The sequence below is a fragment of the Batrachochytrium dendrobatidis genome (assembly GCF_000203795.2).
Source record: "Batrachochytrium dendrobatidis JAM81 unplaced genomic scaffold BATDEscaffold_1, whole genome shotgun sequence".
Lineage (NCBI taxonomy): Eukaryota > Fungi > Chytridiomycota > Chytridiomycetes > Rhizophydiales > Batrachochytrium > Batrachochytrium dendrobatidis.
The window spans coordinates 2,957,127-2,978,657 of record NW_006281099.1 but is presented as its reverse complement, the minus strand read 5'-3'; the positions used below and the strand labels follow the sequence as shown (position 1 = coordinate 2,978,657).

Sequence of the window (21,531 nt, the reverse complement as noted above, 5' to 3'; positions counted from 1 at the left end):
TTGGGTTGGTTGATATTAGAGTAAAGTGCTGTTTCTTGTTTATGCAGCAATTCAGTAGATGGAAAAAATCCAGTCTCTAGTCCAAGTTCCATGACCAACGCTTGCGAGTCTATCTTTATAATTACGGTTTCCATGATTATGGCTAGCGATAAAGAGCATGAAAATAAAATGAAATCGAAAAAAACGAGAAATTGTAATTGTTGCCATTAACGTATATCGTGTATTGGAAAGTATTCGTGCAAGGTTTATTCAACTATTTTCTTATTTTGGAAATATTCAAGTGTTGGCTTGAATAGTATAAACATTTATCAATTTATATTCTGTCATGACAGCAATCTGACTTGTTGGCGCGGCCAGTTGATTCTCGGTTGAATATAAAGCGTCATTCATTTGGTTTTATTGACAAACTTTAACGTTTATTGTTGCCAACTGCAACGACAATAAGAGTGCATTGAACAGCTCAACTCTATGAATTCTTGAGTCAATCTGAATGCTATTATCCACGTGATGGTCAGATTCTATCAAACTCGAGTTTATCCCTGCAGTCCGACTTTGCAATTCACATTATAATGTCCGATAGAACACTCAAAATGCAGGCTGGTGTGGCCGAACTGCTTGCGTATTTGGGCATCGATGAGGAACCTGAGCATTGTCTTGATGTTCTTTCTAAACAACGTCATGGTGCTACTCCATTAAAATCCTTTCCTTCATCATCCAGCCTCAAGTCTAGCACCACAACCTACCCTCTAGCTGAGCGCATCGCTCTCAATGCATCGTTGCTAAACAAAAATGCTCCTACCAGATTTGCCAGTATTTATGAACGATTATGCAGTCAGAACAACAGAGAATTGGAACCTATATTGTATATTCTTTCTCAGATCCAAGAAAGTAATTCTGTATCTAATTTTAAACAGAGTGCTACCGCTTCTACTCCGTCAATGCATGGTCGCTTGCGTTCAACTGCATCCATGAGTAGCATCAAAGATCATGCGTCACAACTTCTGAGCTCAAAAGTGGGTGTTACTCCTCGTAGTGCACTAGAGCATTTACTTGGTCAAAAACCAACAAAAACACCAGATCATCGTCGGCTGGGCAAGTCTCGATCTGTTTTGAATGTCGGTAGTTTGGCCAAAGGTATTTCATGTTATAAATGCTTGAAAATCAATCAAGCTCAAGTCCAAGATGTTGATTTTATATTGATGCTCTGCAATTAGATTCAAGTTCCATTGCTTCTGAAACCATGATGGATGGATCAACACTTGCCTTTACTCCAATTCAGCCAGTAATGACTCAAGGTAAACACCGCGCAAAAACAGTATTATAACCATTTTGTTTTAAATCTAAAACGTATATCTAGAGTTGATAATGTAATGCGTCTATTATCTCCAAATGTAGCTGCTATTCCTAAAACATCTAAAAAAACTGCAAATATCCAAATCGTTAATATGAAAGCACCTTTAGAACGAATGCATTGCATTACCTCGACAAAAGTATGTAGTTTATTTGACACTTGGTGTTTCTAATATATATGACCAGTTTCGACTTGGAACGAGTTGTAAATTTAACATGTCTGATTAGACTGATCAAACACAGAAATCAGTTACTTCCCTGCTAAACAAGTCTTCATATGAACAAGAAACTCTAATAATTGAAGATTTACTGTACGTTCTGATGGTATGTTTACTTTCTACAGATAGATACTGGTTGGGCGTGGTTTCAATCATGCATGCCATTCATTTTTAAACAATATATAGGGTATTAACGGAGAGTACATTCATCAAATCGAATCATCAAATGCATGTCGTGAAGTACCAAAGTTTTTTGTTGATGAGCGATTAGGTATACACCAATTTGAATTGATACGTTGAAAAAGAGTTGGAAACCTTACTTTTACATCAATCTAACCTTGGCATTACATTCAATTTGCTAGAACCATCAATTATGGATATGGTTACAAAGATTTTGCCCTTGGCTGGATACTATATCCTTCTTGATGAATGTGTTGAAAAATACACCTCGTTTGAGTATGGTCGCATCTATCACGCTTTGTTTGCAGCAATTCGGTCGCTACTGGAAGATTATCTTGTGCTTATTGGACAGATTGAGCATCTGGCGCATACATCTTCCAATTTTACACTACAAAAGCTATGGTATTACTTGGCACCATCTATTGATACCATGGCGAGTATTACATCATTGGCAGTGGAAATCTACGAGGCAAACAACGTTTCTAGTGCTTCGATGGATGAGTACGATATTCGGCATGTTGTCGAGACCAACCATTCGACCGGAAATCGCAACAGTGGACGTATTTTAGGAATTCTTGCTGCAAGAATGGTGACGTTGAGTGGGTATGTAGTAAAAGATTGTGGTATCAGTCTGTTTTTAAATACATCACTACTAATTGTCTGCAACTTTGGTATAAAATATCAAGAAATCCAGAGCTTAAAAAACTCCACGGATATCTTCTTTCACTTGCAGCTGTTCCCTACCTTTCAATACTCAACACATGGATTCTTTGTGGTGAGCTGGATGATCCATTTCATGAATTCATGGTGGAGGAGCATGCTCATCTAAGCAAAGATAAGCTTCGTGAAGATTTCAACGATGTGTACTGGGAACAACGATACATTCTCAGTAACGAGGCCACTCCCACCTTTCTTGAGCCATGGAAAGAAAAGATTCTTTTTTCTGGAAAATATCTTAATGTTTTGCGAGAATGTGGTATCGAGATACCTAAAGGTGCTGACCAACTTGGTCTAGCCAGCAAAACACTGAGCTCAGGAATGACCGATGTCGTGCAAGCAATAGATGGGGGCATGTTTATTGCGAATATTGAGCAGTCGTTTTTGTTTGCAAACAAGTCTCTTATTGATTTGCTGACAAAGGATTATCAACTAATTGATCGGTTAAAGTAAGTGTGTTTATTTCCAACTGCATTTATTTTTTAAAATGCAGATTTGCACTACCTGATAGTTTTAAAATGTGCTGCAATTATGGTTACAGGATTTGGACACTTTGCTTTATCTAATCGTTGCATCACGTTTCAATTCATTTTAGATCTTTAAAGCAGTTTTTCCTGTTTGGCCAATCAGATTACCTCACACACTTTTTAGATTTGGCAGCCGTAGATCTCATGAAACCAGCGTCTCAAGTTCCACACGAAAAAGTACGATCTTTGCTTGAACTTGTGATAGGCAGTCCATCTTCCTGCTGTTCTACCGACCCGTTTAAAGACGATGTGACGGTAGAACTGAACCCCACGTCACTATTTCAGCAACTTTTACGCATCAACTCTGTTGTAGGGCTTGATGTAAAAAAACATTTCCATAATATGAAGAATGGAAAGGGAAGCCGAGCCATTGATCCAGATCAGTCTTTTTCTGCTGCAGTAGAAGACGGACCTGATAGCATTGAAGGTCTTGCTGGTGTTCTTACGGGTATGTATTGCATTTTATTTGCCAGTATTTTAAATATGCTGACATGAATCTAATGACTTGTCTTGAATCTACACATGCGTTAGGCATAGAAGCGTTTGCGTTGGGATACAAAGTTGCATTTCCACTTTCACTTGTTATCAATCGCAAAGTTCTCACGAAATACCAAATGATATTTCGTCAGCTTTTTCTTTGCAAATATATTGAGCGTCTTCTTTCAAGTACGTGGATTGGACATAACCAATTGCAAACAAGTATGCGCGGAGGTTCGTCACGCGAGAATCCAGGCAATCATGGAATGCAAAAAGATATGGCGCTGATTAGGCGTATGTCGTTATTGAGAGAACGAATGTTGCATTTCATCAAAATGTTCATGTATTATGTTTTCTTTGATGTGCTGGAGCCTAATTGGATCATGATGGAGGCTTTACTTCGCAAAGTAAGTTTATTTTTCAAGACTGTATTGTCACCCATGCTAGGAAGATGTCCGCTTTTAACGATTGCTGTTTTCCGCACATGTAATTTATTTCTAGGCAACAACAGTGAATCAAGTGCTTGAATCTCATGATGATTTTCTCAACTCATGTCTTAAAGAATGCATGTTGACCCATCCAAAACTCATCAAGGTATAGTTATTTTGTATATTTCAATGAGTGGTAGATCTATACCCAAAAGCAACGGATGGTGTCCAAAACTAATTCCCATGGTATCAATGTGTGGAGTAATCAGGTGTTTAGCAACATGATTGGTACATGCCATGCGTTTGTGGAGTTTTCCGAGTCTTATACTAGATCCAAAACACCTGGCGCACAACCGAGAATGTCAATTCACAATCGAGACACTTTAGCACCAACTGCCCATCCAGGAGAACTTCCAGACGGGTTTGTTACCACCACACACTTGCATACTCATCTGTCAGACACGCTCTCTATTCGCACCTTTGAGGATAACTTTCTTGCTCAAGTCCAGAAGCTGATTGATGTGTTGCAGATCCTCGGCGTGACGGAAACCCCTCGATTGAGTCATCTGCTCTCCCAGTTGGATTTCAATGCGTTTTATAGTCGGCTGCCCAACTGCTCTGTACACTTTGTGTCTAGCCCCACTGTTCCAAGTAGGATGAGTGATTCTGCTGTTCTGAAAACGGCAAGCAGCCACGAGACTGGAATTAGGTTATAGATCAACATCTACCCAGTGAATCATTCAAGGTCTAAATAAAATAGCTCATTTTATTATTATTCAAATTCAAAAAACGATGAGTGGGAATATATAGATGAAGCAGCATCCATGCTTTCATCATGTGTGCAAAAAAACAATACGAGCAAACAAGCCAAAGTTGACCAAATAAAACAGATGCATGGCTCGAGTCCAAAGCAAGCATAGCCAGAATCATGTCCACATATCCAATCCTGAAGTTCCTTGTCGAATTAGACATGGCAATGAAGACGCACATGACAACGAGGTAGCGACAGTCGAGTCCTTGCCTGGTTCCAAGCCAATGATCCAGCCCAGTTGACGTTTAAACTCTTGCAATGCTTCACCGAGTCCGTAGGCTTGTTTGACTTGAGCTGCATGCAGGTGAAGGTTGCGAGCCCATTCGCCCACCATATAAGAACCGTAAACCTTTCCTTGCTCACCGGCCTGACTGCCTACTTCTGCTACAACCATCCGCCAGCGTCTGCCCAATTGCTCATAGACAGCAGTACGGGTCTCAGTGTTGCGCACCTCGTTGTTCCAAACCGGAAGACGATGGACGATACTGGTGGCCATGTGCAAATAAGAAAATGCAGTTGCTGGGTATTCATGCTGAAGAGAATGTGGGAATGAGCAAGAAAGAGTGAATGTGTCGAGATAGTGCAGGATAGTGTTGCAAAGGTCTTCAATATGGGGTCGAACTCTATTGTAGGAATAGTCAGACCTGTCAGGCCCAACTTTGGAATATGGAAATGCATCAGCCAGTGTCTTTTCATAGACAGACAGGATATGGGCAACCGAGTCGATGGTCGGACGGGGTATCATGTTGGCTACAGTGGGCTGAATGTCTGGATGAACAGCCATGACATTTATGAGCAAGTTTAGCAGCTGCTGTTTGTCAAGGAACTGCATCAGCTCACCCATGCGAACAGCATGAGTATTGGAACCAGTGTTGTCTGTATTAGTATGAAATACACTGGAATTATCCATCGTACCAGAAGATACAAACGGTTGGAACTGTGGAGCAAGGCTTGTGGGGTTTGCTGCAGTATCAGTCAAGGTATCAGCAGTAGTGTTTGATACATGATGCTGTTGAAAAGAGTTTTTTTGTGGTGTAACAGCAGCTTTTGTTCTATTATCATTAGTAGAAAACAAGGCCATGGCAGGCTGCTGCTGCTGATGGTCGCTGTCGTCCACCTCGGACTGCTGCCATCTTGGTCTCTTTGACATGGCGTTTTGGTAACCATCCGTTTCATACGATGCTCGATCCATAGTGTTGACTGAGTTGGCATTATAAGATTCTGAAGAATTGTATTCTGGACTGCTTCTGTCCATCATGTAGCTCAACAAGTTCCTTTTGCGAGAGGGTTTTACAGGAGTGAGAGTCTGCATGACGACAACAAAGACTCGAATGGTTCTAGTAGAAAGTGTTTTGAGTTTTGAAGTAAACTAAAATTTCAAACAATTTATATGCCCAAATTTTATTCTAAATTTCATTCTAAATTTTACCACCGCCGTATTCGCGTAAATAAAAGTTGGTTTCATGAAATGATAAATTCTTGAATTCTAGCCGACTGTCCTTTTCCTGGTGATTGGCTTGCATTCCTGCAACTGTTTTTTCAAATGAAAACATATCCGATACTTTAGACTACTCAGTCAGGTTCAATATCTGAATTACAATGGATGAATCTGGTGATTGTACAATGTATGGCTATGCAAAAAGAAAAAATAAACAACTTTGTTGTATTATAGATGAACGCTGTGTTTATTGGAAATATCTAGTAGGAGACCAAGAAATATTCAATCATTGTCCATTCCAATGCAAAGATAACAGGATAATACAAGAGTTTCATTTTAAATGAATACGGCTGTAATTCGGTATTTGTTGGCAGCCATTAAAGCATTTGTATCGATCGTTCAGTTGGAAAAGTTAATTGAGCAAGTATAAACTGGTCATAATGTCCTCACTGCGTATTACTCCATGAAGCATACTCTTGACTCGCTCGTGCACCTTGGATGCTGTTAGAGTTTCAGGCATGTTAAAGTGCAACTCCCATCCATGTAATAATACTAACCCAACCGTTGATTCCAGCACCGATCCTTCTAAATTGGTGCGATCGACATAAGGCAACTGTCTCTGCTCTGCCCTCACTGTCTTGACTCGGAACAGCATCCACGACAGAGACTCGGATTCTTGTCCTTGTTTTCCATCAACATCTACCACTGCAACTACATGACCTGGTAATCTCATATGCGTTGGATAACTTGCAGTCAGTGTTACATTAAAATTCTCTCTAAACGACTGACTGAAATCCTGTGCGGATCCAGGAGGAGCTGCTGCAAACGACGATGCAAAGTCTCGCCAAAACTGTAGATCTTGACTTGCTGACAACAGCTGAGTAGGAACCCCCTTGAACTGCCCATAGGGGTCAATAAACACAGTGAAACGCAGCAATCCTGCATTCATGGCTTTGGTTAGGATGGGTGCTGCTCGGCATGCCATGGACGTAGCCCAGCTCTCTTCATATCCTTGACGACGAGCTGAAACCGGATCTAGTGCATCGGTACTATTTATAACCATGCCATTGGTAGTAGACACAGGGATGCGATCAAATGTAGTTGTAGCAACACTTGTTGAAGTAGGTATAGATCCAGGAGTGAATGATCCAGCCATTGAAGCATACGGGGCTGCTGGATTGATGACATTTGCTGTTTGTGGTGGTGGAGTGGCTCTTGCAGCAGTTATAATCGTGCTGCTGGATAGCGAATCAACCCTCATTGCAGCTATAGGAGCCATTAGCTCAGATTGCTGATACACTTCTCTTGGTTCAGCAGTAATATCTATAGCTGCATTTGGCCTACGTCCTGGTAAAATACTAGAAAGGATTGCATTTGGCCCAGCTGGAGATGGAAGAGTAACAGGAGTATCATATGTACTTGCATTCACATATTGGCCTAGTCCATAGAATTCCAATTCCCTCTGTAAAGCAATGACCGATAAGTTTGACGGCAATGAGATCTTGCCGGTTCTAAGAAAATCCAGTATAACAGCAAAGTAGTCGGGATTGCGATCAAGGACATGGTCAGGTTCCGGCTTGGATGTATATGGTCGAGGACCATATTTAGATCGTAGCTGACCGATTTTCGAATTAGGATAAGTGGTCAAGGTGACGTGGGATGTGCGAAACTCTCGGCCACCTACATTTATCAAGATGGAATCATTGTAACTTTCGATAGAGTTCATTTCAGATAGTATACTTCAAGCGTCAAATCGTGAAAGAAAAAGAACAAGATCCACACTCGAATTTGACCTTCAATTCCAGCATCCAACTCATGCATATCAAAGGACTTGAACCTCGGCTCCAGTCTTGCTCTGGTGCTAGTATGTCTGTGATGATTGTTCACACTCGTTGGAACCTTGCCATTGTTCAAAGTTTGGTTGACGGTGCCAAAACCCAGCTGCTGGCTCTTGGTGTCAACCCAGATAACATTGCAACATACGATGTGCCAGGCTCATTCGAGCTGCCACTGGCCACCAAGTCGCTTATGAAGAATATGCGTAACAGAAATGGAGAGCCCTACAATGCGTGTATCTCCATTGGTGTTTTAATCAAAGGATCTACCATGCATTTTGAGTATATTTGCAATGCTACTTCTCAGGGCTTGATGCAGGTTGGTTTAGATCTGGGCAAGCCTGTCATCTTTGGAGTTCTGACTTGTGTAACCGAGCGTCAGGCATTAGAAAGAGCTGGTATGGTCGACGATCCTGAAGTATCGCATAACCATGGCAAGGATTGGGCTACAGCCGCTGTTGAAATGGTTCACTTGTGTTCCTGATAGCTACACAAATCATGCTTTACAACTGTATTCACATAAAATGGAATACTATATTGCAGTAATTGCTTTGGAATAAACAAATATTCATCATCTTTTACTACATTTTATACTACAGATTGACTCTAGACATTCAGTTTGTGTTTGGAATTGATCGACGAACGAACCATTCTTTATTATATTCAAGTCGTTCCATACAGGTTCAAAAATGAACAATATGTAGCTTTAACCCGCGTACCGTTGCTGGACGGTTGGCAAACCATGTCCAACTCATTACTTTGTGAAACGGAATCTTGTCTAGAATAGTGTGTTTGGAAATGTTACATGTCACTTTAAAAAGTCTCGACATACTACGATTTGACAGACTCCATGATCAGTCTGCAAACACATCGATCATCATATGTTGCACACAACCAAACTATAGTTTTGTATTGTTATGTGTAGATTTTGCACTTTTGCCTTTGATTGCATAGTCATACGGTGTACGATCATCACATTCATTCATTGTAATCCAGACATTTGGGTCTACTATTTGGATATTGTCAATAAAAGCTTGGACATGTACATCGTTGCCAATCTCAGTCACTCAACAGTTGAGTTTTGTATGTAATATTGTTTTCAAGATCATTGATATTGTTGACTGGTATTTGGGCTTGGTAAGACCCACAAGTATGTTCGCGACGTTTTGTCGTCCAAGTGTTGATGGCTACAAGTTGTCAGGCCAACAATCGGTGATTTGATGTGTTGGGTTTAATGACAATATATTATACAAAGTCTTGACATAAAGTATAAATCCATACTTGAAAGGCATGTTTTGAATACCAAAACCACCCAAAACTGGTCCAAACGACGATTCCAGGAATATTAATTAGTAAGATTGACACCAATCAAACATGCGACTGTTTATCATGTATTTCGGTAGTTTAGTGTTGCATTTTACGTAAGTACGGCCGCGAGATGAATTGGGGTGGATGTATTTTGATTTTACTCGAGTGGATATTGAATGGTGCAAAACTCTATATTGTGGTTGATTTTTATTCATAAATCACAGTTTGAATCTAAACAAGGTTTAAACTCTACTCAAGGCCAAAGAATCACAATGGCCCCGCGACGTACTTCCAGACCCAACATAGGGATATCTCGATTACCAGTAGAGCTTATTGATCTCATTGTGCAGAATGTAGGAGTTTCAAAAAGTCTAGCACCCATTCTCAGAGTATCCAAGGCATGGTATCGTAGTGGAATACGACAGCTCTACAGACAAATCAGATTTACAAGTAGCAAGCAACGAGATGGGTTTTTTAAAATGCTTTCACAGGAGCCCAGTCTCTCTCCAAACACTTTATTACCGTTTAAACAATCTTTACAACGACGTACGTTTTCATCCACTTCAGAATCTCCATCACGAATGCAGATTTCCCCAATGACGCCTCGTGCACCACAGCTTCCTCGTAGAGGATCAGTGAGTAAAGCAATACATCCGGGCTCATTGGTGCATTCTATTCATTTTGGGTTGGGTCCAAGACCTCAACCTTGTCTATCTGGAGCAGTATGCGACGCACGCAGGACCTTGAAACAGCACTCAGCTAGATCTGAACAAACTTTTACTACTGAAACAATAGACGATATCTCTACATATGATTCGGAATCACCCATTCAAGATACAACTACTAGTGAGCCTACGTTTTTTAACCAACGCGTTACTCGCAGCATGAGTGTGAGTATGAGTGGAGAAACATGGAATTTGTCAGATGGTCTACTGGTCACAGGCATGGTATCACCCATTCAATCGCCAATGCAGCTTGATCAAAACGAGCCTATTGAGTTGGCATCATCTTCTACCAAGACAGCAAGGCCAAGACACGGTGTTTATGGACGACCATTAACTATTGAAACTGGCCGTAGACAGCCTGCATCATTGCATTCTCCTACTGAAATGCAGTCACCCAGAAGCATGCAAACGACTGCTACATCAGTAACTACCACCACAACACTTTCTAGCGTTGCTTCAATTACCCCTTTGACCCCATATAGTGGTGCATGGGAAAACCGTCGTATATCTCGGTTTCTCGAGCCATTAGCAGCCCACTGTCCAAATCTCCGCTCACTCTCACTGTCAGGGTGTCAGGTTAACGACTACGACTTTGTTGACATGCTGAAACATTTGGTTTATCTTGAGCACCTCGATATTTCATACTCTACACTAAAGCGATCGGGAATGGAAGGCATTGCACGATATTCTCGATACCATCTTCACACTCTCAACGTGAGTGGGGTATTTCGACTAGGGAGAAACACACCTGCTGTATTAATTGAGATCACTATGCATTGTGGCGAGTTGAAAACATTGGTTGCGCTTGAGTGCCCAGAGTTTTATGCTGAAGTTGAAGAAGAGTGTCGGCAAGTAAATCCAAGATTGATTATTTTGAGAGAACAAGGAGCGACGATTGAAAAGTGATTGCGTTTAAAACATTTACTTTTTACACAAGTTACAAGGCTGATTTGATATAGAGTGAAATGAAGCCAATCCAAATTATTAGAAACTTGTGGGTCATAAATTCAAGATTTAGTCTTCACAAATTGACTGCTTTCTCGATATATTCTCAATTCAATAAACACACCATTCATCATATAGTACAAACTATAGGTTTTGACTGAGATTATTCTCTTTTTAAATAGCCATACGCTGTACAATCACCCGATTCATCCATTAAAATTCAGTTTTATACAAAAATGAGTAAAGCCAGTCAACTAAAGAGTTCAAAAGACAACACAATCCATTAAATTACAATTCCATCAGACTGACTGTGCATGAATTCTTTATTCAACGAATGAGCGAGTCTAGCAATTAGAACGTATGAATCTGCACTTGAATTCAGAATGTGAAACTTTTTTCTCCATTTCTTGTCGAGTTTTTGAGCACGTTTGAAGGGTGATTAGATTCGCTCGTAGTGTCCGGAGGATTGAGCTGGACTTACTAAAGTGTTCTTTCTGCTATATGAAAACAAGGCAGCTTGAGACTTTAGCCACTACAAAAGCTTGAACTTTTAAAGATATTTGGCTTCCACTTCATTCTATAGCTTCAACACACCTTTCTCGCCTATTTTATCCAGTATGGAGTATTATCAGTACTGTTATCTCCTGGCAGTCACTCTTTTGTCATACTCCGGTATTCAGAGTGCTGCAAAATGGTGGAAAGAGGCATCGTATCGTCGAGCTCAAAAGGAATTTGTCAGTCGGTAAGTGATGTGGTTTGAATGGCAATGGCTTCCAACAGCTTGTCAACGGCTTTAGATTCATATCAGAAACTATGAGCATTTTCTTTTTAAACTTATTCCTATTCTTGACTGTATGCCATTCTACTGATGTTGCATGGTTTAATCACATTCGTATACTATGTTTTCATAGTACATTCTATTATTTCTACCAATTATATCTGAGCTACTGCCTTTTAATTTCTAGTTACACTGAATGATGTCCACAAATGCTAACCTGATGCCATGAATTTCATTATCTACAACTATACGATTTAGACGCTCTCATAGATCAACAGCCGGTGCTCATAAACATACGTCGCAAAATACACCCGTCAAGACACCTGTTAACAGATCTGTAAACAGCCTCAGACTCGTACATCGTACTCCTAATCGACTTGGAAATACAGATGAATCTGAACAAGGATCAACTTACATTGCTGATGCTTTGAGAAACGCCAATTATACTCCATTTACTCCACAATCACATACCAAGCCAAACTTTGTATCTTCACCTGCTCAAGCGCTTGATCGACCAAATGGGGATACACCCACTTTGTTTAAACAGCCCTCTATGGTCAACTCTTTCAACAGTACTGCCCAGGATATTAATAGTATCCATGCAACATCTGGATCCGCCTTTAAATCGACAAAAGGTATACTTTAATCTTTAAACATCTGGCCAATGGCCGATTCTAACAACTGCTACACACAACTAATGCATACTGCTGAATTTGAAGCATTTTATTCTAAACCATTGCTTCCAGGTCTTGGTGTCGATTCTCCTTTTAACTCGGGTCCAGCCAAGGCCAATCTACAGAAAGATACGATTCGGCAACGTGAAGCTAGCCGCCCAATGGCTCGTTCATTTTTTACTCCACTTCCCAAATCCAAGGGTATTTATATCACTCTTGATATATAGGTTATTTTGACCTGTATTTGCTGTAATTTTAATCTTGGTTCCATTTCAATTATCTATCCATGTGAGATTAGTTCAACGCGAAGCAACTCCAGTCACCTTTTCTTCAAAGAAATCATTTTTTGAGAGAATATCTCAAAATCCAAACCCACTCACCTCCATGGAACAGTCCCAAGATACATTGGATGTTTTGAAACCATCTATGTTGAATGATTTGGATCAATATGCTCAAATAGATGAGGACACAGCAATGAGTGTAGCACAAGGTGCTTCCGCACAAGGACAAAGAAAGCGGCTTGTTTTATTGGGCGAAAAGGTGTGTCAATGATTCATTTTGGGTTGAGTACACTATTTGTAGCTTTATTAGACAGTGTATATTGAATCATTGTTTTTATGTGATGATATGAAAATAGGAGTTTCGTCAGCAACAGGCAGAGGCTTTGCGGGCTCAAAAAGTCGAAAAGGAAGCAGCCACTCAAACTTCTACATCAGTTCGAATAGAAAAGTCTGGGAAAAACGAAACAAGAAAGGTTGGCGCATTATTTAAACTACAAACTGCTTGGATTTTATTGAGGAATTGAAAAGTTATTAACTCGTGTATCTCAACGATATAGGTGGCCAAAATGCGCAAGCCACATCGTTCGAATCAAGATATAAATTTACCACCTCAACAGCGTCCCACTGTGCTTTCAATGGATGATTCTATTGAATATCAAAATTCGGAAGATGTAGCCATGGAAGAATCTGAGTTTTCAAGCAATAATACCAAACGGTCTGCTCGTAAGCCCGGACCAGATTCTTTGCGAAAAGAACTTTTGAGAGCTCAGCATGCCATGCGTGAGTCTGAACATGTGGCAAGTCTAGTTGATGATATTCCTGTTTCATCGATTAGTTCACAACCCTCATTGTCGGCAACGCCTCTTAAATCGGCTTTGAAGAAACATTCCAAATATGATAGATCAATGCCTGCTACATCTGTTACTGCATCTGGATCTAGCAAACGCAAAGCTTCGTTTGGTTTATTTGAGCATGATGATGCTCCAGCGTACGACTCGCTGCACATTCCTGAAACTGAATTGCGTGCTGAAGATGGATGGATTACTCCAGCCACTAGACGGGCTGAAAAGCGCCTTAAAATGGATGGATCGAGCCCTTTTACTTCCACAACTGTACTACCCATACCCTCACCTAGACCTCCCCCTGTTCCAATTCGGTCCAGTGTAACAAATGATAGTGGTCGTATATATCTAAATCTTAAGAAAAAGGAGCAGATTCCTATTCTCGCGGCGCTCAATCGTCCATTTAAAGGAATTTTAGACGACGAAGACGCAGATGAGCGGGCGATCCAGCTTGTTCGTGAAAGCCGTGCTAGACTTAATCGCAGCACACCGCCCAATGGATTGCCTTCTAGTTCAGAGCATTCTGCCGTTGCTACTTCAGAAACTACCACAAGCTCTTTCAAGCCTACTTCTGATTTGCCGATATCTCAACCCACCGAATCTGAGAAACTAGTAGATTCTACTGTTGATGCTCCCAAACCTTCTCCTTTTAAGTCTACTGTTCCGGTAACCCCATCTTTAATCTCAGCACCTGTAGCTGTTGAACATTCATTTTCCCCACCAAAAACAAAAGTTTCACAAACCGCTGGATCTGGTTTGTCGATTTCAGATCGTTTGGGGAAACGTGCTCCTACATCACCCACAGCAGATAAACCTGCTGCTCCACTATTCAATGCATTGCCATTTTCAACTACATCTGCAGTAACTATTGCTGCAGGTCCCACTGCCTTTATTAGCCCTTCGCCATTATTCTCCACTTCCACATCTGCTGCCACCACTGCTACGGTGACTACCCAATCCATGTTCGCGTTTAAAGCACCCATAGTAGCACCATCCTCAGTTACCAACCCATTTTCTCCCGCTGTTTCATTGGCTCCTCAGCCTTCCTTGCCAGTTAGTATGGCTACTACAGCTGGTGATGCTGTTTCTGCGCCAAGTGTTGCTACTTTGCAAGAAACTAAACAATTGTTTGGATCCACTTCCGCTGTTTCTTCTTCTTTTGGTTCTACTTCAGCAATACCTGCTACCACTACTACAAGTGTGGCTATTACCCATGGCTCTACTCCTTTGCTAGGTGCCCAGGTAACGTCCGTACCCACCTCTAGTATCAGTCTATCTACACCTGTGCCAGTGATTCCTGAATTTGGTGCTACATCGTCCGTTGCGCATTCCGCGACAGCATCGACTATGCCATTCCCAGTCACTGGTCCTCCGTCATTTTTATTTTCAGGGATTGGTACTACCAAATCTGAATCTCAGACTACTACCGCACCGCTCTTTGGTGGAAGCAATGTTTTTAACTCGACAGCTCCCGCATCCACTCAAGCACCTCCAATGTTTGGCGGACTAGTCAACAATGGCGCCTATACTCCTGCTGCACCACTATCGACTGCTGGATCTCAATCTACTACTTTGTCCACGACCAATATCTTTGGCAATAATCAAACTTCTATAGCCACTGTTGTACCCACTGCTGCGACTGTTGCTCCTACACTGTCTTTTTCATTTTCTGCTACATCTGCTTCCACCTCTATGACAACTGCCGCTGCACCAATTTCTGGTGGATTTGGTAGTACTTCATTGGCTTCAGCTCCTGTAGTTGCATCTACTCCACCTCTATTTGGCGCCAGCTCTGCTTCTGGAGGATTTGGCTCAGCCACATCAGCGACTCCTGCTTTCCTAAGTTTTGGTACTGCGACTTCCACTGCAACTCCTGCAGCATTTTCAAGTTTTGGTACTGCGACTTCCACTGCAACTCCTGCAGCATTTTCAAGTTTTGGTGCGGCAACTTCTGCTACGACTCCTGCAGCATTTCCAATCTTTGGCGCGGCAACTACCACACCTATGATGCCAGCTGGATTTAATGGATCTCAATCTACACCGCCATCTTTATTTGGAGGCTCGTCTATAGCTTCTGCATTTCCTGCTCCGGCCGCCAATAACTCGTCTCAACCTGCTCAGCCTGCCTTTGGTGGTTTTGGTACAACTTTGGCCACGCCTGCTTTTCAAATGAGTACTGCCACTACGATTGCTTCTATGGGAGGATCTAGTGCTCCGCTAGCATTTGGACAATCTCAGCCCACATCACAACCATCTATTTCGTTTTCCTTTGGGTCTGCACCGCCTTCTTTTGGGCAATCTCAGTCTAATCCATCTGGCCAAGGTATGTTTGGATCTACTGCTTCTGGATTTGCACCTCCCTCTCATGCATTCGGACAGTCCCAGTCGAGTCAACAACCGTCTAATTCAGCCAACATGCTTGGAAACGCTTCACAACCATTTGGATCATCCACACCCATGTTTGGTCAGTCCCAGCAGCAACCGCCCATGTTTGGATCTGCACCATCGTCTACATTTGGCCAAACCACTGCTTCTCAACCACCCATGTTTGGCCAGTCCCAGCAGCAACCACCCATGTTTGGTCAACTACAGCAGCAGCAGTCCAATAGCGCGCCTGTATTTAATTTCAGTACACCTGGAGCTGCGTCTACAAATCAAGGCATGTCCAATCCATCTGCACCCGCTGTCAATGGATTTTCGTTTGGAATGCCTACAGGACAAGCAGTACCAGTGTTTGCTACATCTGGCGCTTCAGGTACAGGGTTACCACAAGGAAGAAAATTAGCACAACCAAAAACTCGCAAGAGTGTTTCGCGTCGTTAAATATAGTATTGAGTTTGGAGTTTATTTGTATGGTATAAAACGTTATGGTTGCTTTTATTAAACTGATTTCGTTTCCATAGTTGAGATTTTTCAGAATTAGTCAAGTTTGAATGGATGTAAAGCTTCTTTTTGACTTGTTTACAATCTGAGACTAAAATGAAATCATTGAACTAGAAACTAGCAATATGCTTGCTATTGTGTGATATTATCCAATTCAGATGCCAAACCTGGATAGTTCCTTTCAAGCTGTGTTCGTATTTCATCCTTCAAAATCTACGTTTAAAACAGTTGCAAATCAGTCGATACAAAATAAAGATCAAGATAGCATCATTCTGGCTACTTGCGATCCAACTCATTTGACATGGATTCATTAACCCACCTTGATTGATTCAATCCGTCCCTTTGTCTTTTGGTTTTTGTCTACAAGAGTTTGTACTAAATCGCTAGTGAATTGGTCTGGGTTGATGCCATTTTCGACAACCTCGAGAAGACTAAATGGCACCTGAATGTCTGTATTGGCTTTAGCGTCATTCATATCTAAAAGACATTGAACCAGAGTTTCGCTATATACAAGAAATTGCCAAAAGTATTGAGTGCATACAAAGTGAGCATATTGAAACAAGATGAATTCGTTTGCAGTATATCGCTGGAGTTGCAGGAAACATATAAACGGTGAGCCTACATTCGAGTATTGAGAACTGGGCCAGACTCGGGTTGAAAGTCGTGGACTGTCATGCTTATCTTGAGCAAGGTCTCGAGTGTCTGCAGTAGTTTGACTTCAAGCTGTTCTGTATCCATTGTGAATCAAAAGTCAATTGTTGCCTTGCAACTAGCGACAGTCAGGATAAGAATGGAATAAAAATATTTATATATTTCAACAATCCAATTTTGTCATGTTCAATCAACATTCTGACAGCATCAAGTTACTGTTGCAGTACTTTACGAATTCTCTGTTGTAAAATCACACGATTGGTTTAGGTTAGTGTAGACTGCAAGTGGAATACTGAAGGATCGTGTTAGAACAAGACCAAATGAGGAGCGTTGTCCTGTATTGAATCAATAAAAGCAGGTCGTACCAACAAGTCAGATTGTCGCATTGAAGCTTTTTGATTTACAGCCGTATTCATGTAAAATGACACTTTTCTGTATTGATCTTGTAATGATTGTCTTGGAATAGAAATAGTTGAATATTCGTTGTTATTGGAAATTAACTTCTTTTATTGAAACTCTATTCTAATATCAGATATGCTCGCGTTCTAGTTCAATATATGTCAGGAATGCAACTATACATGCTTGTCATACAATGTTTATTTGTAATGTTTGGAAAAAAGGAGAGTTGAAGGTTGAAAGAATGTATTGAAACATTCGCCCTGTATTTTTGTACAATAATGAGTAAAGACCAGTGAATTAAGAGTTCAAAGTAAAATATTTCCCAGTAATATTGGTACCAATCCAACATGAAGTTGTTCATGTATTTTGACTCGAATGTTCATGTTACGTGAATACAATTGTAAAAGATGAAGCAGATCTAATAAATAGTCGAGTACAGTTTTATTGTACTGAACTTTCAAGGTTAAAAGTAATCAAATATTTGAAGTCTGTTGACTGAATTGACAGTTTAAATGCACTTTTCTGCAATTCCCACAATAACGCATACCAGAAGACTCATTTGCTCATAACAGACTCGATAAATGTTCTTGTCATCGATTTTCGCTTCTGTAAATTTTTCCCTCGAAGCTGCCAACAGTCCGTGTGTCGAGTGTAACTGGGGTAAGATGGCATTCAGTGGCCATAGTTTTAGACGATGGCAGATTGGCATAGTCTTGGTGTATTGATGGCTTATACTTGTAACTTGAATTCATATTTCATCCAACAACTGCCTAACAACCTGATATCATTGAACATGATGTATTGCATCTTTATCGACTGTCATCGATATATTCTTGAACTCTGCAGCTATATACAATGACTATCATGAGATCTTTTGTTTCGGCTCTATACAGGCCACTGACTGCCTCTACTGGATTCTCCCCACTGGCTCGCTCAGTGTATGCCGTTCCTGTTGCTTCGTTCAAAACTGGTAGGTTATCCTTGTGAAATAAATGGTCATCGGGTTCGACAATTTGCTTTCGGATGCGCCATGTCGTAGTCGGAAAAATGCCAAGTAGACTCCTTGATGAACCAAAGTACACTTAAAATGAAGCTTACAGACTCTATTTTATTTGGTCATAGCCACTGCTCTTCGTTTCCAGCTCACATCTGCAGCTCGTTCAGGTATTTTTATTTTCTTGGCATTCAAGTCTCTGGTTATTTCTACAATGCTATAACAGATCTGGCTGGATTTGAAGGTTTAATCAAGCCTAGCCTGATTTATGGCTTGAGATATATTCCATGTCTAAATTTATTTAACCAAATCGCTGATAAACATATGCTGTATAAATGATGCTTTGGTTTAAACTGCGTTTAGCTGCTTCTGGTATGTTTTAAATCTTCAATACCCATTTTTAGCTTATCTGATTTTAATCATTTATATTTACCAACGTATACAATTAGGAGTCGGGGTTGAACAGAAATCCAAGGCTGCTGGATCTTACCACTGGACGTTTGAGCGCTCTCTTTCTGTCATATCTCTCCCCCTGTTTGGCAGCGCCGTGTTCTTTGGAAGTATTCCCGCTGTAGATTTCCTTCTTGGATTTGCCATTCCCATGCACTGCTACTTTGGGTTTGAGTCTATGGTTATCGACTATTTCCCAAAACATCGTTTCAGCACGGCCCACTCGTTGGCTATGTGGAGTTTGCGTTTGTTCACTGCCCTCACCATGTATGGATGCTATTTGATCAATACTACTGATGTGGGATTAACTGCCCTTGCCAAACGTCTATGGACTGGAAAGGAATAAATACCACAGGATATTGACCACCACATTTAAAAAAAGACTGTTTTGATTTGGCTGGATCTAATGAGTTGTAGTCATGGTTAAATATGAAAAAAACAGTTTATTTTCGGTTTGGCAATTTAACGAGTGTCTGGTATACATGGCACTGCGGTTGATATTCAAAACTCGAAAAATGTTCTACACATTCTATGCATATAACAAAGGTATACATTTAAACAAGACCAACGTTTACATTGATCGAGAATGTTGATTATTCACGTTGATCAAACACTCTCTTGAGCCATTGTGCAATACGAACATGTTTCATTGAATCTGCCTCGGCCCATAAACTTTTCCAGTTAAACTCGCCTATCCGATCATGATTAAACAGAAACTGTACAACGTATAAACAGTCATGCTTGACTGCTAAAAAACAGGCCGCATCAGTAACACGAATCTTACATTCCAAGACAAAGTACTCGACAAGCGTAATGCTTTCTTGTCTGCATGCAATCTCCAATGCTTTGGGGGATACAATCGGCCCAGTGGCAGCGGCTAAAAACTTGACAGATTCCAAGCAACATCCTTCTGCAATCGCCACAATCATGTTCTTGTTTAGTTTAGCTCCAGTTCGTTTTATAAAGTAGTCAGCAAGAAAAACATGACCACATCGTAGTGCCGTGCAAACCATCCGTGACATATCATTGGCTGATGCGTTACAATCATCAAGAATCGCATCAATAATTTGAATATGACCAAGAGCCATTGCAGTGTCAAGAATAAATGCGCTCCAAGGATTCAGAATACCGTTCGAATTGAATGCACAAACTTGCTGCTTGAGTTTAAAGAATGATTCAAGATTTCCAAGTTGACATGCTTCATGTTGAAGCTCCATTGCAATGCTTTTTTGATAGCTGTAGCATAGTTCTTGAATCTGTTTTTGCGTGCCTAGCATCCCATCCGCCCTTTAAACAAGATCCAGTAGGGTTAGATTAGCATATGATCTACAAGTCAAACCTTGCCTGAATTTTGTAGAATGTATGGTTTCACAAAGTAAACGTGATGCATCTACAATCTAACAAAACCGTGTAGATTACATCTGATACAAGCAAAAGCTAAACTCACATTTCCTTAAATAGCCAGTTGGCAATATGGGCTTGTTTACGAGCAGACGTATCAGCAAATGCATTTTTGTCGAGTTTATCCCCAATGTTGTGGTGTGTACAAAACTTTAACAGATCCAAGTTGTAAGCTTTAGCAGACATGTTGGCAATATCCTTGAAAGCTGCCAAATTCCACCATTTTCCTCGAGTGAATTTAGATTCGTTTGGACTTATCTTGGGAACGTATCCGTCATAAAGGCAAGCCCAGATTGCATCCGTTTTGTTCAACACCAACGCACATGCTACTTGGTTTACATTCACAAACTCAAATATAGACCGTTGATTTTGCTCGAGATTTTTAACCAAAGCCATATGCTTGAGATCATCCAAGTATCCGCCAAGGAGTGCTCCACCAAACGATACTTCCATTTCAAGCTGGTTCATTTTGGTAGCCAAAAACTCCAACACCTTGATCTGCCCCAACAATCCTGCCGCATCATACAAATGAATCCGCCAATCCAATGGAGTATAGTTGAAATGTGCGCAGAGGATATCCATATCACCCAAATAAGCAGCAAGCTCTACAATTTGAAACTGAGCGTAATCCACAAAATCACTCGACTCCCCAACCTCACTTGGTGCAATACGCTTGTATTCTGATGTGCCGTAAAGCTTCCATAATCTTTGAAGAAGATCATGCAATACTGGCTTTAGTTCAGGAACAATCATTGTTTTACCCATCTGCTGATGACAGAGATGCGCGATGTAGCCTTCTGGGAATATCTGAGTGTCGGGTTGGAGTAAAAGGGTCAAATCCATACTAGTAAGTCGGTGTTGGGCAACAGGATGACAGTACTTTTTCAATACAATACGTTCCATGTCTTCCGTGTGAACAAACAAGAACTCCCAAGTGTATAACAGACAAAATGGGAGGATATCAGTTTGAACCAAATCTGTGTAATTGTTTTTGAAACAGTCGCAGGCTATAGCAGAAAGCATGGTACGACTGAGAGGTAGATCCAGCTCACCATGCATATATTGAGTCATTAAACCTGTGTACTGATAAATTCTTTTCCTCACTAACCATGGTGAGAGTCGAATGAGGTTCAAGAGATTAGCTGTCGTGATAACACCTTCATGCATACTTTTTATCTGGCGGTTACTTTGATTAGTGTGCCAACTGCAAATCAGCATC

The 21,531-nt window shown here is 40.9% G+C and overlaps 7 protein-coding genes across 7 annotated transcripts; 5 read left to right on the top strand and 2 right to left on the bottom strand.

Moving 5' to 3' along the window:
* Positions 1-569: 569 nt before the first annotated feature.
* BATDEDRAFT_84982 (uncharacterized protein) lies at positions 570-6,049 on the top strand (the record flags this gene model as incomplete). The annotated part of the gene is made up of 11 exons (XM_006676321.1): positions 570-1,134; positions 1,215-1,295; positions 1,396-1,490; positions 1,579-1,674; positions 1,755-1,839; positions 1,931-2,351; positions 2,435-2,914; positions 3,061-3,440; positions 3,524-3,876; positions 3,971-4,063; positions 4,167-6,049. The coding sequence occupies 11 exons, from the start codon at positions 570-572 to the stop codon at positions 4,611-4,613; spliced, it is 3,096 nt and encodes a 1,031-aa protein (XP_006676384.1). The 3' UTR covers positions 4,614-6,049.
* A 1,704-nt stretch (positions 6,050-7,753) lies between these two features.
* BATDEDRAFT_36505 (lumazine synthase RIB4) lies at positions 7,754-8,566 on the top strand. Its single transcript, XM_006675825.1, has one exon. It carries the CDS (start codon positions 7,962-7,964, stop codon positions 8,463-8,465), a length of 504 nt encoding a protein of 167 aa, XP_006675888.1. The 5' UTR covers positions 7,754-7,961; the 3' UTR covers positions 8,466-8,566.
* A 995-nt stretch (positions 8,567-9,561) lies between these two features.
* Positions 9,562-10,920, top strand: BATDEDRAFT_85345 (uncharacterized protein; the record flags this gene model as incomplete). The annotated part of the gene is made up of 1 exon (XM_006676320.1): positions 9,562-10,920. One exon carries the CDS (start codon positions 9,562-9,564, stop codon positions 10,918-10,920), a length of 1,359 nt encoding a protein of 452 aa, XP_006676383.1.
* A 464-nt stretch (positions 10,921-11,384) lies between these two features.
* On the top strand, positions 11,385-16,435 carry BATDEDRAFT_34187 (uncharacterized protein). The gene is made up of 6 exons (XM_006675718.1): positions 11,385-11,701; positions 11,996-12,372; positions 12,457-12,612; positions 12,710-12,951; positions 13,049-13,165; positions 13,250-16,435. The coding sequence occupies exons 1-6, from the start codon at positions 11,577-11,579 to the stop codon at positions 16,355-16,357; spliced, it is 4,125 nt and encodes a 1,374-aa protein (XP_006675781.1). The 5' UTR covers positions 11,385-11,576; the 3' UTR covers positions 16,358-16,435.
* Positions 16,436-16,549: 114 nt separating this feature from the next.
* On the bottom strand, positions 16,550-17,155 carry BATDEDRAFT_22126 (uncharacterized protein; the record flags this gene model as incomplete). Its single annotated transcript, XM_006675415.1, has 3 exons — positions 16,550-16,630; positions 16,737-16,920; positions 17,040-17,155. 3 exons carry the CDS (start codon positions 17,153-17,155, stop codon positions 16,550-16,552), a joined length of 381 nt encoding a protein of 126 aa, XP_006675478.1.
* A 1,787-nt stretch (positions 17,156-18,942) lies between these two features.
* On the top strand, positions 18,943-19,257 carry BATDEDRAFT_8067 (uncharacterized protein; the record flags this gene model as incomplete). Its single annotated transcript, XM_006674905.1, has 1 exon — positions 18,943-19,257. A coding segment is annotated over one exon (315 nt), but the record flags the coding sequence as incomplete, so codon positions are not given.
* A 247-nt stretch (positions 19,258-19,504) lies between these two features.
* BATDEDRAFT_22124 (uncharacterized protein) lies at positions 19,505-21,383 on the bottom strand (the record flags this gene model as incomplete). The annotated part of the gene is made up of 2 exons (XM_006675414.1): positions 19,505-20,198; positions 20,359-21,383. The coding sequence occupies 2 exons, from the start codon at positions 21,381-21,383 to the stop codon at positions 19,505-19,507; spliced, it is 1,719 nt and encodes a 572-aa protein (XP_006675477.1).
* Positions 21,384-21,531: the final 148 nt, after the last annotated feature.

What these genes read in the sequence shown, in the direction of transcription:
- BATDEDRAFT_36505 (XM_006675825.1), top strand. Translation starts at nt 7,962, where the DNA reads ATGCATATCAAAGGACTTGAACCTCGGCTCCAGTCTTGCTCTGGTGCT.
- BATDEDRAFT_34187 (XM_006675718.1), top strand. Translation starts at nt 11,577, where the DNA reads ATGGAGTATTATCAGTACTGTTATCTCCTGGCAGTCACTCTTTTGTCA. An exon ending in CAAAAGGAATTTGTCAGTCG is followed by an intron (nt 11,702 to 11,995) that starts GTAAGTGATGTG and finishes TATACGATTTAG; the next exon opens with ACGCTCTCATAGATCAACAG. An exon ending in TTGTTTTATTGGGCGAAAAG is followed by an intron (nt 12,952 to 13,048) that starts GTGTGTCAATGA and finishes ATATGAAAATAG; the next exon opens with GAGTTTCGTCAGCAACAGGC.